This window comes from Vigna umbellata, chromosome 1, assembly GCF_029865625.1.
Source record: "Vigna umbellata cultivar VRB3 chromosome 1, Vumbellata_1.0, whole genome shotgun sequence".
Taxonomy (NCBI): Eukaryota; Viridiplantae; Streptophyta; class Magnoliopsida; order Fabales; family Fabaceae; genus Vigna; species Vigna umbellata.
The window spans coordinates 14,786,496-14,800,193 of NC_142165.1; the positions used below are offsets into that span (position 1 = coordinate 14,786,496).

Sequence of the window (13,698 nt, forward strand, 5' to 3'; positions counted from 1 at the left end):
CTTCACTGATTATAGTTGATGCAAATGTCGTTTCCAGAAGTTTATCTTGGTTTAATTTAATTAGTCATTATATTCTTTACTGTGTCAAAATAACTTATTAATTATCAAATTACAATTAATGTAATTGCAATCTTACATTAATCTATATAAATTAATAAAGAAAAAAAAGTATAGACTATTCATAAATTAGCTCTAAAATTAGCAATACGAAAGCATTGTTTTTATTTTTTAAAATATTAAATTCTTTTTGTAAATATATAAAAATAAATGACACGTCACACTTCTTACATTATTACACTTCTATTATGTATCGAAAGTTTGTTTTTATCAAAGACTAATTTAATCATTTAAACATTATAAAAAATTAAACACAAATAGATAAAACTAGAAAAACAAAAATCAAGCACATAAGCCAAACTATAAAGACAAAAAGTACAGTTAAGTAACATGTTAATCTTGGTTTGCTAATATTTTTAATTTATGGTTCAAGTTACTAACAAAACTTTACATTTCCTCTTAACAAATTTGTATACTTTTTGTGGGGCATCCATTTTAACTATACACTATAAAACTAGACGTTTTTTCCACAACCAAAAACCCACAGTAGAAGATGATAATCCCGACCAAACAGGGCACAGGACTCAGTTCAATGATTATCCATTTCTAGGCAAAGACTATAAGGAAAGAAAGAAAGACCCCTCTGATCTCCTAAATCAAAATGGACATGCTAGATTTAGTTTTAAAATGCAAGTTACAGCTTAAGTATAAATTTTAATTAGGTTTACAATGTATTGATGTGATTTTTTTGTTAATTCCATACGCCTCCGTTTTAGACAATTGTTTCTAGATATCCTTGTACCGAATTGTAACTTATATAGTATTTTTGACGAAAACGACAAGACTGGAGGGTGATGTGAGTAAACGGGATAAATAGCATAGATTGTACCTTAGCAAGAGATCTCCAAGTGCTTCTTTTTTGAGCTAACTGTACTGTTTAAAATCTAGCATTGAACATGAAAAACTTTAGTGTAATACATCCATGGCAAAACCCATAAAACAATGCAACAATCTCTGATCACTTCCCCTCAAATAACTGGCTAAAATGTTATTTCTTCGTTGCGCTTGCAGCCGTGTACCTTGTGAGAACATAGCAGTCTGGCGGTGTAATGTTTGTATAATAGTTCTGGATTGTTTCTGTAATTTCAAACCCAAATTTCTTATAGAAGTTTATGGCGTCTTCATTGTTTGTCTGCACATGCAAGTACACCTCAGAAATGTTTTGCTTGGAGCAAAGATCAAGAGCATGATTTAACAGCTTTGTTCCTGCATAAACCCCCAGACTCACATTACAAAAACTTGCATAGATTATAAAAGATGATACATGATTATGACTCTTGCAAGAAGCAAATTAAAATGTTCCCAATATGAAGCTTGCACCTTATGACAAAACCATTAATCTGTATTTGTGGTACTGAAACAAGTATCTACACCAAGTAGTCCTTAACAAAAATGATCAATTAAAGTTTAAATCACCAGGGAAAGATATTCAGTTTCTTTCTTACCAATACCAAGTCCACGGTAAGGTGCTAAAACGCCTAATGTCATTATGTAAACCCGAACTTGCCCCCCTCCTTCCTTCTTCTCTAGCCGGCACGCAATTGCTCCAACACATATATCACTATAGTAAGCTGAAAGACAAAGGAAAACAATCAATCTTGGGCAAGTGATAGATACATTCTACATGTCCTTTGTATATCCATCCCTTCTTTGGGTATCACCCATATTATCAAGCACAAACGAAAGCAGAGATATCAAACAAGCTGGTCCGATTAAGGAAATCCTCTATGCTTTAACCCTAAGTTTAAGTACAAAAGCTTTCAGAACTCCAACGGACAAATGTAATATATTATCAGTATTGAAGACGCCTTGTGTGGTATTCCAATTATGATGACTCTGTACATTTTCTTTGGGGTGCGGATAAATTTATCAAAAGCAAAGAGGGAGCACTTATTTTCAGTATAGAAAGCAGAAAAAGGGAAAAAAAAATCAATTTTGAAAGTGCTCTCCAAACCGTCAGCATATCCAATGTTGCCAAAATAAAGATATACTAGCACAGAACATGAAGGGACTTGAAAATCATACATCCTAACATTAATCATAACATCCTACTAAAAATGAAAAATTATACCTACAGATATACATATGCATAGAAAATGACAGATAAAAAAAGTAACCTAAATCACAAAATTTAACTAACTAAAATAGAAAATTCATAATCATGAGGTTACATACAACTCATAATAAGTTACACAAGTAATCCTTAATAGCAAATAATCCATAACAGAGCATGGGCAGAAAAATAGAAGCTTAAAAGATGTGAGGCACACAGCTTGAACCTTTGAGGAAAAAGCTTTGAAGGCAGAAACAGAGATGTGGTCAATTGAGGCAAAACAAGGAAACAAAAGAGACCAGAGATAGAATAGAGAATGAGATTAAGGTTGCTCGAGTGAGAGTACACATGGGAACAGGGAGGCAAGCCTTTGATCTAATTCGCAATTACCAATGTCTACGAAAGGAAAAACCAAGAGGTCCTAAATGTTCATATGTCCAAGTCAAAACTCTTGAAAATGAGCTCCATTTGCCCGTTGTTAGGGTATTTTTGAATCAACAAAGTTAGAAAGGCATGAAGGAAATTGCACAAGAGAGAAAATACGAATTCAGAATGTACAAGAAACTCGAATCAATTAAACAAGTAACAACAGCAGAGCCTTTATCTCATTAGGTGAGACAGCTACCTCAAACAGCATCATTCCGGTAATGTTAAAATGTAAATCAACTGAAAATTGAATTAAACTAATATAAAAAAGTAAAAATCAAACTTTTGCTATTAATTCCAAGAGGCTAAGGGTGGTTTAGTGAATAAACAAGGTTAAAAAAAGTTATTACCCAAAGATTAGTAAGTGTAAGCAATGGTTAATTGCAACACCCAGATTAAAAAAAATCTTCAAAATAGAGAAATGGCAAGTAATGGATTATGAAACCTATCTTACAGTGCAATTAGAATATTTTAGTTTTAACATGAGAAGGAAGCTAAATTGCTAGAGTGAGCAGAAACTCAAGTGCAGTAGTAATAGCTTAAGAAAACCTGAAAGGAAATACACAAGCGAAGACGACATTGTGAAATTCATGGTCCGGTATCAAATAAAAGGAAAAATCTATCAAGTATATATTTTGGCAATTCACTTATTGTTAAATTATCATTCATTCATTTATTCATTCAAACGGGTTCCCCGGAAGGAAGGCTAACATGATAAATATAACCCGGTAGAGTATCCTTTTTAGAAATACACAGGCGAGGAGCAAAGGAAATTAAGAATAAGATAGTGAAATAAATAGCAAAAAACGAATAATGTGAAAAATGCAGGATGAGGTAACATGGAAGTGAGAAAGAAACAGAGAAAAGAACCTAGTTTGGTGAATTCGCCGGAAGCGAGAGCATCGGCATAGTATTTGTCATTGTAACGAACGGGGAAAAGAGCGAGATTGAGCTTTTTGAGCTGCATAAGGTTCTTGTCCCTCACTCCATCAAGTGAGATAGAGACTTCACGCCCAGCTCCCATTCTACAGAAAGGAATACAAAAAATTGTATTTGTTAGCAGAAACAGAGAAGGTGGCGTGGCAGGGAAGGGAATCTGCCCCCCAAAACCAAAATCCAACTCCAATAGAGAGAGAAATTAAAATCAAATGGGAAAACTACTATGTGTTTTACATAGAGATATAGAGTGAGAGAGGGAGAGAGAGATATATATATATATATATATATATATAGAGAGAGAGAGAGAGAGAGAGAGAGGTGGCTCAGCCTCTGCCTCACCTCGGAAACGTTTGAATCTGAGAGTGAGGGGTGGCGTGGCGGTGGGCGAAAGAGAAAACCTAGAACCCGGGCTTGATTTGACTTTTTACATTTTTATTTTTTTTCCCAATTTTCTTTTCAGTAATTTAAATTAAAAATCCTATTATATAGTAATAGTGAAAACCTTTTTTTATAATAATAAAGTTACAATTATAAAAGTTAATATAAATAATTTTTACAATAAAAAGATAGATTTTATTTAATTTATTTCATTTTAAAATACTTAAATTTTTAAAAAAATCAAATTAAAAAGATAGTTAAATTTAAATGATCATTAAGAAGATAAAATTGATAAATTAATTATTTTAATTTTAAAAAACTATTTATTATTTATTAAAGGATAAAACTGAAAAATAAATTGTAGATAAAAAATGGTGAATTTCCTTTTTGTAAGGGCATATATGTTCTTTTACACTGAAAATAAAAAAATTTAGAAGGAGAAATTGGAAGGTGAGAAATTAATAGAAATATTAACGAGTGAAAATATGCATTGTTTAGATTAACAAGAAAAAAAGTGGAAATAATTTATTCTAATTAGAATGAATAAAAAAATAGTGGAAATAAATTAATCTATCAGGTATTTTTCCTTGTAATTGGTCTTTTAGACATGTTTTAAATTGTTTTACATGGTATTTTAGTTTTAAAGTGTCGGCCTTGGGTTATTTCTGTTGTGCTGTGTTGCTTATTTATAATTTTAATTTTTTCTCTCCTTAAAAAGGATAAATTTGTTGGAAAACAAACCTGAGCACCTTCTCGTATTGAGTGAAGAAATTGATTTTAAGGAAAATGTGATTTAAAACGTAAATGAATCAATTTCCTGCATTACACAGAAGAAAATAGGTACGAAGAAGAATAGAAATACAAATGAAAAAGAAAAATGGCTTAGAAAATTTCAGTTCAAACTTCTATTCGTGTTAATTCTCATTAGAGGCTACATTAAATATTTTTAATAAATATTAAAACTACATTAACTTTAGAAAAATTAAGAAAACGAAACTAAACTAGAAACTAAGCTTAAAATGAAAAAACAATTAAAAAAAGGTCATGATTTAAATGTGATTATTGTAAAACTATATGTACGATCAATTATGCAAGTTATCATGGGAACATTCTCACATCCTACCTTGTGATCATGATTTGAAAATAGGATAAAATGGTATTCTTCGTGGAGATTAGTTTTAATGTTTGAACCATTTAAAAAAAATGTAATTACTATTTATCGATAGTAATTATGTTGTAGCTAATAAAAATATATCTTAAGTCTATAAATATATTTGAGATAAGAAGAAATATAATTATATTTAATACTCATTTAATATGTTATTATAGATTCATAGTCGACCGATTGGTAAAAGTGCAGAAGAGTCGTCCGATCGATATATCTCTCAGGTCATCCGACCGATATACCTCTCAGGTCAGTGAACCGATCAGTTAAATCAACCGTTAAGGTAATTAATATTAATAACTGTCAGGGCTAATGAGTCAAACTTAACAATAAGCTCATTATAATTTATAAATATTTACAATTAAAACTTAGAGCTAAATCTTGATTACAGGATTATTAAGCAAAGTTACTGACTTGAGCTAGCGGGGTATCTTTTGCAAGTATCTCCCTAGCGACTTGGACAAGAAAAAGAGAGGAGACATTATAATTGAACATCAAAACAGACAATTTTAAATATTTTGAATTAAAGTTTTAAATCTTGTCGAAACATAATATAAATTTATTTTAATAAATTTGGTATGAATAGTTTGCCGGCGAATAAAACAATTTACAGATTCCCACATTTTTTTCAATTTTACAAGGAGTTAGTGAAGAAATATGAGCACAAGTACTTAATATAATCTAAACCTTTGGTGGTAAATAAAAGGTATTTTTAATGTAAGTAAAATAAACGAAGAAGTAAGATCGAAAGCAAACCAACGTGAGAGGCTGGTTGGATTTCCGTGCTATCTGTGGGCGTGTTAGAAATTCGATTGCAAATAGAAGATTTAAAAAAAAGATTAAAAATGGCAAAGTTGGAGTTATTTGAAAGGAAGACCTTATCAGAAGCCAAGTTCAGGACAGCCCTCTTTGGTTAGTTTTCTGTGAATCGGAAGCATAATAATGCCGTCTGCCACCATTGTCTCAGCTCCGTCCTACGTCTTCCCCTTTCGTTCTTCCACTTCTTCCATTTCTCCAACTGCGATATCGCTCACTAAACGGACATGGAAGCCGAGAATCCAGACCATAAGCTTCGGAAAATGCGTGGTCAGAGCCACCGTCTCGATAGAGAAAGAGACGCCGGAGGCGGAGCGTCCCGAAACGTTTCTCAGAGGAGTGGACGAGGCCCAATCTTCTTCCTCCGTTCGGGCCCGCTTCGAGAAGATGATTAGGGAGGCCCAGGACAGTGTCTGCAGTGCCCTTGAGGCCGCTGATGGTGGCGCCCAGTTCAAGGAGGATGTTTGGTCCAGGCCCGGTGGCGGCGGCGGCATTAGCAGGGTTCTTCAAGACGGCGCCGTTTGGGAGAAGGCTGGTGTTAATGTCTCTGTCGTTTATGGCGTTATGCCACCTGATGCTTATCGTGCTGCCAAGGGTGCTCCTACCGATCAAAAACCTGGTCCTGTACCGTTCTTCGCTGCGGGAATCAGCTCCGTATGTTCCCCCATATCTTTCTCATGCCTTAGCTCAATTTTGTTACTTTTATGTTACTTTTTTGGAGTAATTCATCTTCCCTTGTTGTCTTTCTGTTCAGGTTTTACACCCAAAGAACCCGTTTGCTCCTACGCTACATTTCAATTATCGCTATTTTGAAACCGATGCTCCTAAAGGTAAACTACATTATGCTTTACTCTTTCCAAGTTGTTCTTTGTATCAATCTAGCGGTATTGGTTTCATCACTTTCTGGTCGTTGCATATGTGATGTGATTTGTATGTTCCTTTTATACTACTTCTTCCATGATTTTCTTTTTCCTTGATGTTGTTTGGTTTTGTGTGTGTGTGTGTGTTTGGAACTGTGTAATCTTTTAATCCTTAATGGCAGCTAATCTTTATCTGATTTAATATTTAGCTGTCTGGTGAGTCTCTCCCCAGCTTGGTTACCCGAAATCCCAGTTTGATTTGTTATTCGTTTTTAATTTATTTGTTACAGCTGTTTGTTGATTCTCAAAATCTTAGGACGGCTTGTATTTTCTAATCAATATGAAAGCAAATGGGTGTTAACGTGAGAGCATAAAGTTGTTGAGTGTGCTGCTATTGTTGATAGTCATGCCCTTGCTTTCTGCAGATGCTCCTGGTGCACCCAGACAATGGTGGTTTGGTGGGGGGACTGACCTGACACCAGCTTATATTTTTGAGGAGGATGTTAAGCACTTCCACTCAGTACGTTGCTAAACGCAAATATCAGATATTGTTTTTATGATTTAGAACTTACAAGACTGCAGTGGTGTTTTTGTTGGAAAAAAGATAGAAAAAAAAAATCACTTTCCTTTTCGGTAAAATGTTTACCATACCTTGATGTATTTTGTGGTGTCTGGAGGCTTAACAGAGATGCCAAGGAATATATTGATACCTAGCATGACCTTTTATAAAAGTAAAAATGTACTATATCTTAATGGTGTTGGTACTTTTAGTGAGTACATTTATATATCTCTATAGTTGTGGGTAGGTTTTTTTAAGTTTAGTTTATGTAGCTTGGTTCTTTTAAAGTGACAGGCATTGAAATGTTGAACAAGACTTTCTCTGTGTTTCCATGAAAAGGGTTTCTGCAAATGCTTAAGGACTCTTCAATCAGGGTCACATAAAGTCTTTCAAACTTTCTCCATTACCTAGATTAAACCCTGAAATGGAAGCATAAATTACCAATTTGATGTAATCTTGATTTTTGTTTTGAACAATTTTGGTTAGGGAAACATTAAGCTGTAGTTGATCATACTAGTGATTTTATTATATTTTATTGGATGCATTCCAGAGAAAGTGTTTCGCTGAATGTACTTCTATCATACTTTTTGTGTAGGTTCAAAAACGTGCCTGTGACAAGTTTGAGCCTACATTTTACCCTCGATTCAAGAAATGGTGTGATGATTACTTTTATATCAAGGTATAATTCTTCAACATTTTTCACACAGTGAAGATATTACTGTATTTTTTCAGTATAGCCTTTGGGCCTGTTTCTTAAAAGCAAAACTTAACAATCACATGAACTTATGGTTAATTTTGATGAATTTAATATATGACGACTTGGAGAGTATAATAATCAGTAAGCAAGAAACAAATGGTGGTAAATGGGTAACGGGCTAACAACAATGACTGTGGTTGAGAATAAAATGACGGGAATGGAAGAAAATATGTGATGCAGGGGTATCTAGAAGCCATGAATTTAAATGAAGTGGCTTGGCAATAGTTATGGAGATTTTCTGCATGTGGTTATTGTGTGAGAAGTACAGCAAGTGACAAGCACAATTATCACGAAGTATTTATTAGCATTAACTGATATAAGTGATTTATGAGAGATACTGATTTTTTGTATGCAATGTAATGGGTTCATTTGATTTGTAAACCTTAAATTGTGAAAATAAAGGGGTGTGGGGTGAAATATGACCTCAATGAAAACATTGGGTGGATAATTTTTTTTTTCATTATCTGTTTATGATCTGTTTTGAGAAATGTCCTCTTGCTATTCCTCCCAATAGCATTATTGGAAAAATATTAATGAAAAGTATATGCGTTTAGGGCTTGTTTAATAGTCAGGCTTCCGAAAGGATATAAGCAAATTAACTTCCTATATTGTTTTGTGTTTGCTGCATACTAGTAGATAATAATGTAAATTGTATGCAAATGACAAATTTACTATTGTGAAAAAGTATTGGTAGTCGTGGGAATGACCTTAGCAGCAAAAGTGGTGGTCGTAGTAGGAATTGTAACAATAATGGGAAACAATGGAGGGAAGGATAGCAATGATGGCATCAAGGTCTGGTGATGCTACAGCGATGGAGACAATATATGTTGTGGCAGTGAATATAATAGTTGCAAAAGTGGCAATGGTGTTGGTTACTTTAGCTGTAGTAAGATCAATGGCGATGGCAGTGTAGTGTGGTGATGTAGTGAACATTACCGTGTCGGGCAAAGATGGTATCAATAGTAATGGTGGTGGTAGCAATGGGAGTGCTGCTAGTGACAACAATTGTAGTGGTCGTGAAACAAATAAGTTGTCGGTAAAAATGGAAAATTGTATCTGTCATATTCTGTTCATAACCTAAACCTTCCTTATGGTAAAACTTCCGGTAAGACTAACATGATAGAATAAGCTTATCCTATCCAATTGGCTTACCAAACAATAGCATAACTTATTCTATATTCTTTGTATTAAATACTAAAGTTGAAAAAACATTTGATACTTTCTTCATGTTGCAAGGAAGATGTAGGCGTAAGTTTAGAATTATACCTTTCGTTTCAGTCTCTTGTTTGTCAGTTATCATAGACAGTGGTCCCATATTGGAGTGCACCAGTTGAGAAAAATAAAATATAATGTCTAACTAGATGTTCCATGGATGCCATCTGCTATATTTGTAAAGGACTAGAGTGGATTTATTTGAAGTATATTTTTAATTGAACTTGGGTGCATGAGCATAAGCTGCTGTTGGTTTGTTTTAGTTGATTTTCCTTTTATTTCTCCACTCAGCATCGAGGTGAAAGAAGAGGGCTTGGAGGGATATTTTTTGATGATCTGAACGACTATGATCAGGAGATGCTACTTTCCTTTGCTACTGGTGACTGTTTGCGTTATACGTTTGATGTTTCACTCTGAATAGAAATCTGATTGTCACTATCTCATGCTGCTTAAACAATTTTTTCTTGTAGAATGTGCAAATTCTGTTATTCCTGCTTATTTACCTATCATAGAGAAAAGGAAGGATTTGCCCTTCACAGAGCATCAGAAAGCATGGCAACAATTGCGAAGGGGCCGATATGTTGAATTCAATTTGGTACACTTTTAATCCAACTATAGGCTAAAGTGTACTTCTATACTATTATTTATCAGGAATAAATGTCTTATCAAACATTTTTCGGCCACAGGTATATGACAGGGGTACAACATTTGGACTGAAAACTGGGGGCAGGATAGAGAGTATTCTTGTTTCTCTCCCACTGACTGCTCGGTGGGAATATGATCATGTATGATTTTGAAATCTTTTTCTATTTAAACAAGATGATATTAGATACCTCTAATTTTCCACTTATGAAATTGTTACTGAAACGGTGGTGACATTTTATATGCAGAAACCAGAAGAAGGAAGTGAAGAATGGAAACTCTTGGATGCGTGCATCAACCCCAAGGAATGGATCTAATTCCTCAGTTGACCCCCAATCTCAGCTTTTACTAATAATAAGAGAGTTTGTTTTTTTGGTGTATATCGTCACAACTATTAGCATGTTGTAGGTGGATTGTAAATCGCGTGTTTCGCTCGAGTCATCCGTGTAAAGCGTGAAATGCAGGCAATTGTAATCTCTAGGCCGCATCCTCATACTAGATAACTTCATTGCCACTGTACTACACCTCAGACTAGTAATTCAGCATGTTACGTTTTAAGGGATAATGTCTTTGACTGAAATATTGTGTAATTGAATTTAAATAAGCATTTAAAATTTCCGGTGTTCATTTGCTTTTCATTTACTCCACAATTATTGAATAAAACAATTCATATAGTAATTGCTGATTAGCAATGCAGAAGAATAAAATAAAATTCAACCAAAACTCGTCAGAATGAGATTTAATCGTGTCAAAATTTACATAATGCATTTCACCAGCATTTAGTGTGCCCCCACCCCCATCATCGTTGATGTATTTCTCAGCAATGGTGAAAAATTGTGCATCCTTCTCCAGATCTCCCCCTACTACCCCAAAAAACCAAAGATAAAAAATGACACATAAGTCCTGATCTTTGATTTAATGCTCTCATCCATCATAAGGAATCCTGTCAGGCCAATCAAGGAACTTGTAGCCTTGAAGTGAAGGTGGCAAGTAAGTCTGTGTGGAGGAAGGGTTGTCCGGGGGATAGATGTATCCCTTAGCATACCCAATTTCCTTCATTAATTTGGTTGGAGCATTCCTCAAATGTAGAGGCACCCCCTCATTCTGTCCAGCAGATTCCCTCACTGCCTTCTGCGCGGCCCCTAAGGCTCGATAAACCGCAACAGATTTAGGTGCCAAGGCCAAGTAAGTAACACACTGTGCAAGAATTACATTGCATTCGGGCATTCCCAAGAAGTGGCAAGCTTGGTAACAAGAAACAGCCTGATTAAGAGCTAATGGGTCAGCCAAACCAACATCCTCACTCGCGAATCGTATGAGTCTGCGTGCAATGTAAAGAGGCTCTTCACCTCCCTCTAACATTCTTGCCAACCAATAAATAGCTGCATTCGCATCGCTTCCCCTCATAGACTTGTGCAGCGCGCTGATTAGATTATAGTGCTCTTCCCCAGCTTTATCGTAAGCAAGATGCTTGCACTGAAGTGCCTCCCTTGCATCATCAACACTAACAACAGCAGCAGCAACCTTATAATCCTCGTTTGTGTGAAGATCTTCCACCCCTTCTTCCTTTTGTTTACCATGTTGTACCCTCGCTGCTGCTGTAACAGCTGCAATCTCCAGAGCATTAAGGGCCACCCGAGCATCTCCATCACAATTGTTGCTTATATAATCAACAACGTCCTCTTTAACATCAACTTGAATCCCCGCGCTTTGCATCAATCCTCTGTCAGTGTCACTGACAGCGCGGTTTAGAAGCAAGGCAAGGTGGTGGGGTTGGAGAGGGTTAAGGGTGAGGACACGGCAGCGAGACAAGAGAGGTGTAATCAAATGGAAAGAAGGGTTCTCAGTGGTGGCCCCAACGAATACAATGCTGCCGTCTTCAATGACAGGTAAGAAAGAGTCCTGCTGGGACTTGTTGAACCTGTGAACCTCGTCCACGAAGAGAACGGTGGATTGGTTGGATTTAAGTCTGAGTTTTCTGGCCTCGTCAACGGCGTCCCTCACGTCCTTAACGCCACTAGTGACGGCGGATAAGGAGACAAACCGGTAACGTGTTGAGGTTGAAGATTTAACGATGGCTTTGGCGATAGTGGTCTTACCAGTACCAGGTGGACCCCACAAGAGGATGGAGGGGAGGCGGTTGCGTTGGATTGCGGAGCGAAGAAGGGAGTTGGCGGCGAGGAGATGGTCCTGACCTACGACGTCGTCGAGGGTTCTGGGACGCAAGCGCTCGTACAAGGGTTGGTGAATGTGAGTGTTGGCGTGTTTCTTCTCTGCGGTTTTGAAGAAAAAAGGAGGCCAGTTTTGTTGCTGTGGCTGTGGATTCTGCGCAGAAAGTGTAGAAGGCCTGAGACGTTTGGAAGGTTCTTCGTCTTCTTCTTCCTCCTGTGATTGCGATTGTGGAGGTGTGGGGGATTGAGAAAAATGGAAGAAGCGATCAAGTTTGGGCTGGAATGTGGAGGTGTTGGCGGCGTTGGATTTGTGAGTGAGAATCCATTCGGTGGCTTTGACGGTGGATTTACCGCCGGTGGCGGCCAAGGCTTGGGCGGCTAACTCATCGGGGAAGCCCATACTGAGGAGCTGTTGCATCTCCATGTTCTGGATTCAGATTATTGTGAGTCTCAATGCAGTGAAAAAAAATATTCAGTATAATTACTTCTTTTCCTCGTTATTCCTCCACGCCAATGCTTTCTTAGTATATTCCAGAAGGAACCTATGCCCAACATCTTTCTCTTTTCTTCGGGCTAGGTCCGTGGAATACGAATAGTTTTTAATTTTTTTCTTCCATTTTTAAAAATTATTATTTTACGTTTTTATTTCAATTCAATTTTAATTTTAATATTTTAATACATCAGTTATGTATTTTTAATGGGTTTTCACTCTATTTATTTATTTGAATAAATAATGGTTCAATATTGACATATTCCGTTTTTAGCATCATAAAAAATATAATTTTAATATAAAAATTTAATACAGTGATACTGCATTATCTATTATCCCTGGTAAAAACAATCTATCATTTTAATATCATATCATATTATCTGCATATGTTCCAAGAATTTGAGGTTTTTTTTTTCAAATCTTATTATTTATTTGTTTTATTAAAATGTCTCTTTTTCTTAATATTTTTTATAAGAATTTGAAATTTTATTTGGAAAGATAAAGGCTTTTAAATTGAAAAAAAAAAAAAAACATAGAGGTGGTTTAATCAGTTGTGGATTGGCAATGGCCTAAAGCTGCTAACTTTATCCTATTTTGAGGGTGATGGCTTCTCCCGTCGTTCCTGTTCCCGTTCCGATCCCGCGGTGGCCCGAAACCCAAGCGGCGGCGTCACCATCCGCACTCGCCTAAGCCAACTGTGCCAACAAGGGCAGCCTCAGCTGGCTCGCCATCTTCTTGACAGCCTTCCACGCGCCTCCACCGCCGTATGGAACACCATGATCATCGGCTTCATCTGCAACAAGATGCCATTGGAAGCCCTGCAGCTGTACGCGCAGATGATAAAATAAATAAATACGGACTCTTCCTTTCTTATTATTTTTCAGAATTTCTGGTCTGTTTAATTTATCAAAAGTTAACGCAATTTCTCTCTGCACCTCCATAATTTTAATTTTTTATCTCTTTAAATTTTTGTATTTCAAATAATGCAATGTAACATAAATTGTATTTTAAAATATACAATCTAAGATATATTTATATTACAAACTACACAATTTAAAATGTATTTATTTTTATTTTGTATTTTAAAATATATAATGCGAAATATTAAAACTT

At 35.7% G+C, this 13,698-nt stretch overlaps 3 protein-coding genes across 3 annotated transcripts; 1 reads left to right on the forward strand and 2 right to left on the reverse strand.

Annotated features, from left to right (window-relative positions):
* Positions 1-914: 914 nt before the first annotated feature.
* Positions 915-3,996, reverse strand: LOC124835180 (Acyl-CoA N-acyltransferases (NAT) superfamily protein). The gene is made up of 4 exons (XM_047310077.2): positions 3,875-3,996; positions 3,467-3,621; positions 1,563-1,688; positions 915-1,323 (listed from the first exon to the last, which is right to left on the reverse strand). Exons 2-4 carry the CDS (start codon positions 3,618-3,620, stop codon positions 1,106-1,108), a joined length of 498 nt encoding a protein of 165 aa, XP_047166033.1. The 5' UTR covers position 3,621; positions 3,875-3,996; the 3' UTR covers positions 915-1,105.
* A 1,915-nt stretch (positions 3,997-5,911) lies between these two features.
* Positions 5,912-10,551, forward strand: LOC124835201 (oxygen-dependent coproporphyrinogen-III oxidase, chloroplastic). Its single transcript, XM_047310101.2, has 8 exons — positions 5,912-6,548; positions 6,649-6,724; positions 7,180-7,274; positions 7,909-7,992; positions 9,574-9,661; positions 9,753-9,877; positions 9,969-10,067; positions 10,173-10,551. Exons 1-8 carry the CDS (start codon positions 6,021-6,023, stop codon positions 10,239-10,241), a joined length of 1,164 nt encoding a protein of 387 aa, XP_047166057.1. The 5' UTR covers positions 5,912-6,020; the 3' UTR covers positions 10,242-10,551.
* An 85-nt stretch (positions 10,552-10,636) lies between these two features.
* On the reverse strand, positions 10,637-13,643 carry LOC124835200 (AAA-type ATPase family protein). The gene has a single exon (XM_047310100.2). The coding sequence runs from the start codon at positions 12,517-12,519 to the stop codon at positions 10,849-10,851; it is 1,671 nt and encodes a 556-aa protein (XP_047166056.1). The 5' UTR covers positions 12,520-13,643; the 3' UTR covers positions 10,637-10,848.
* Positions 13,644-13,698: the final 55 nt, after the last annotated feature.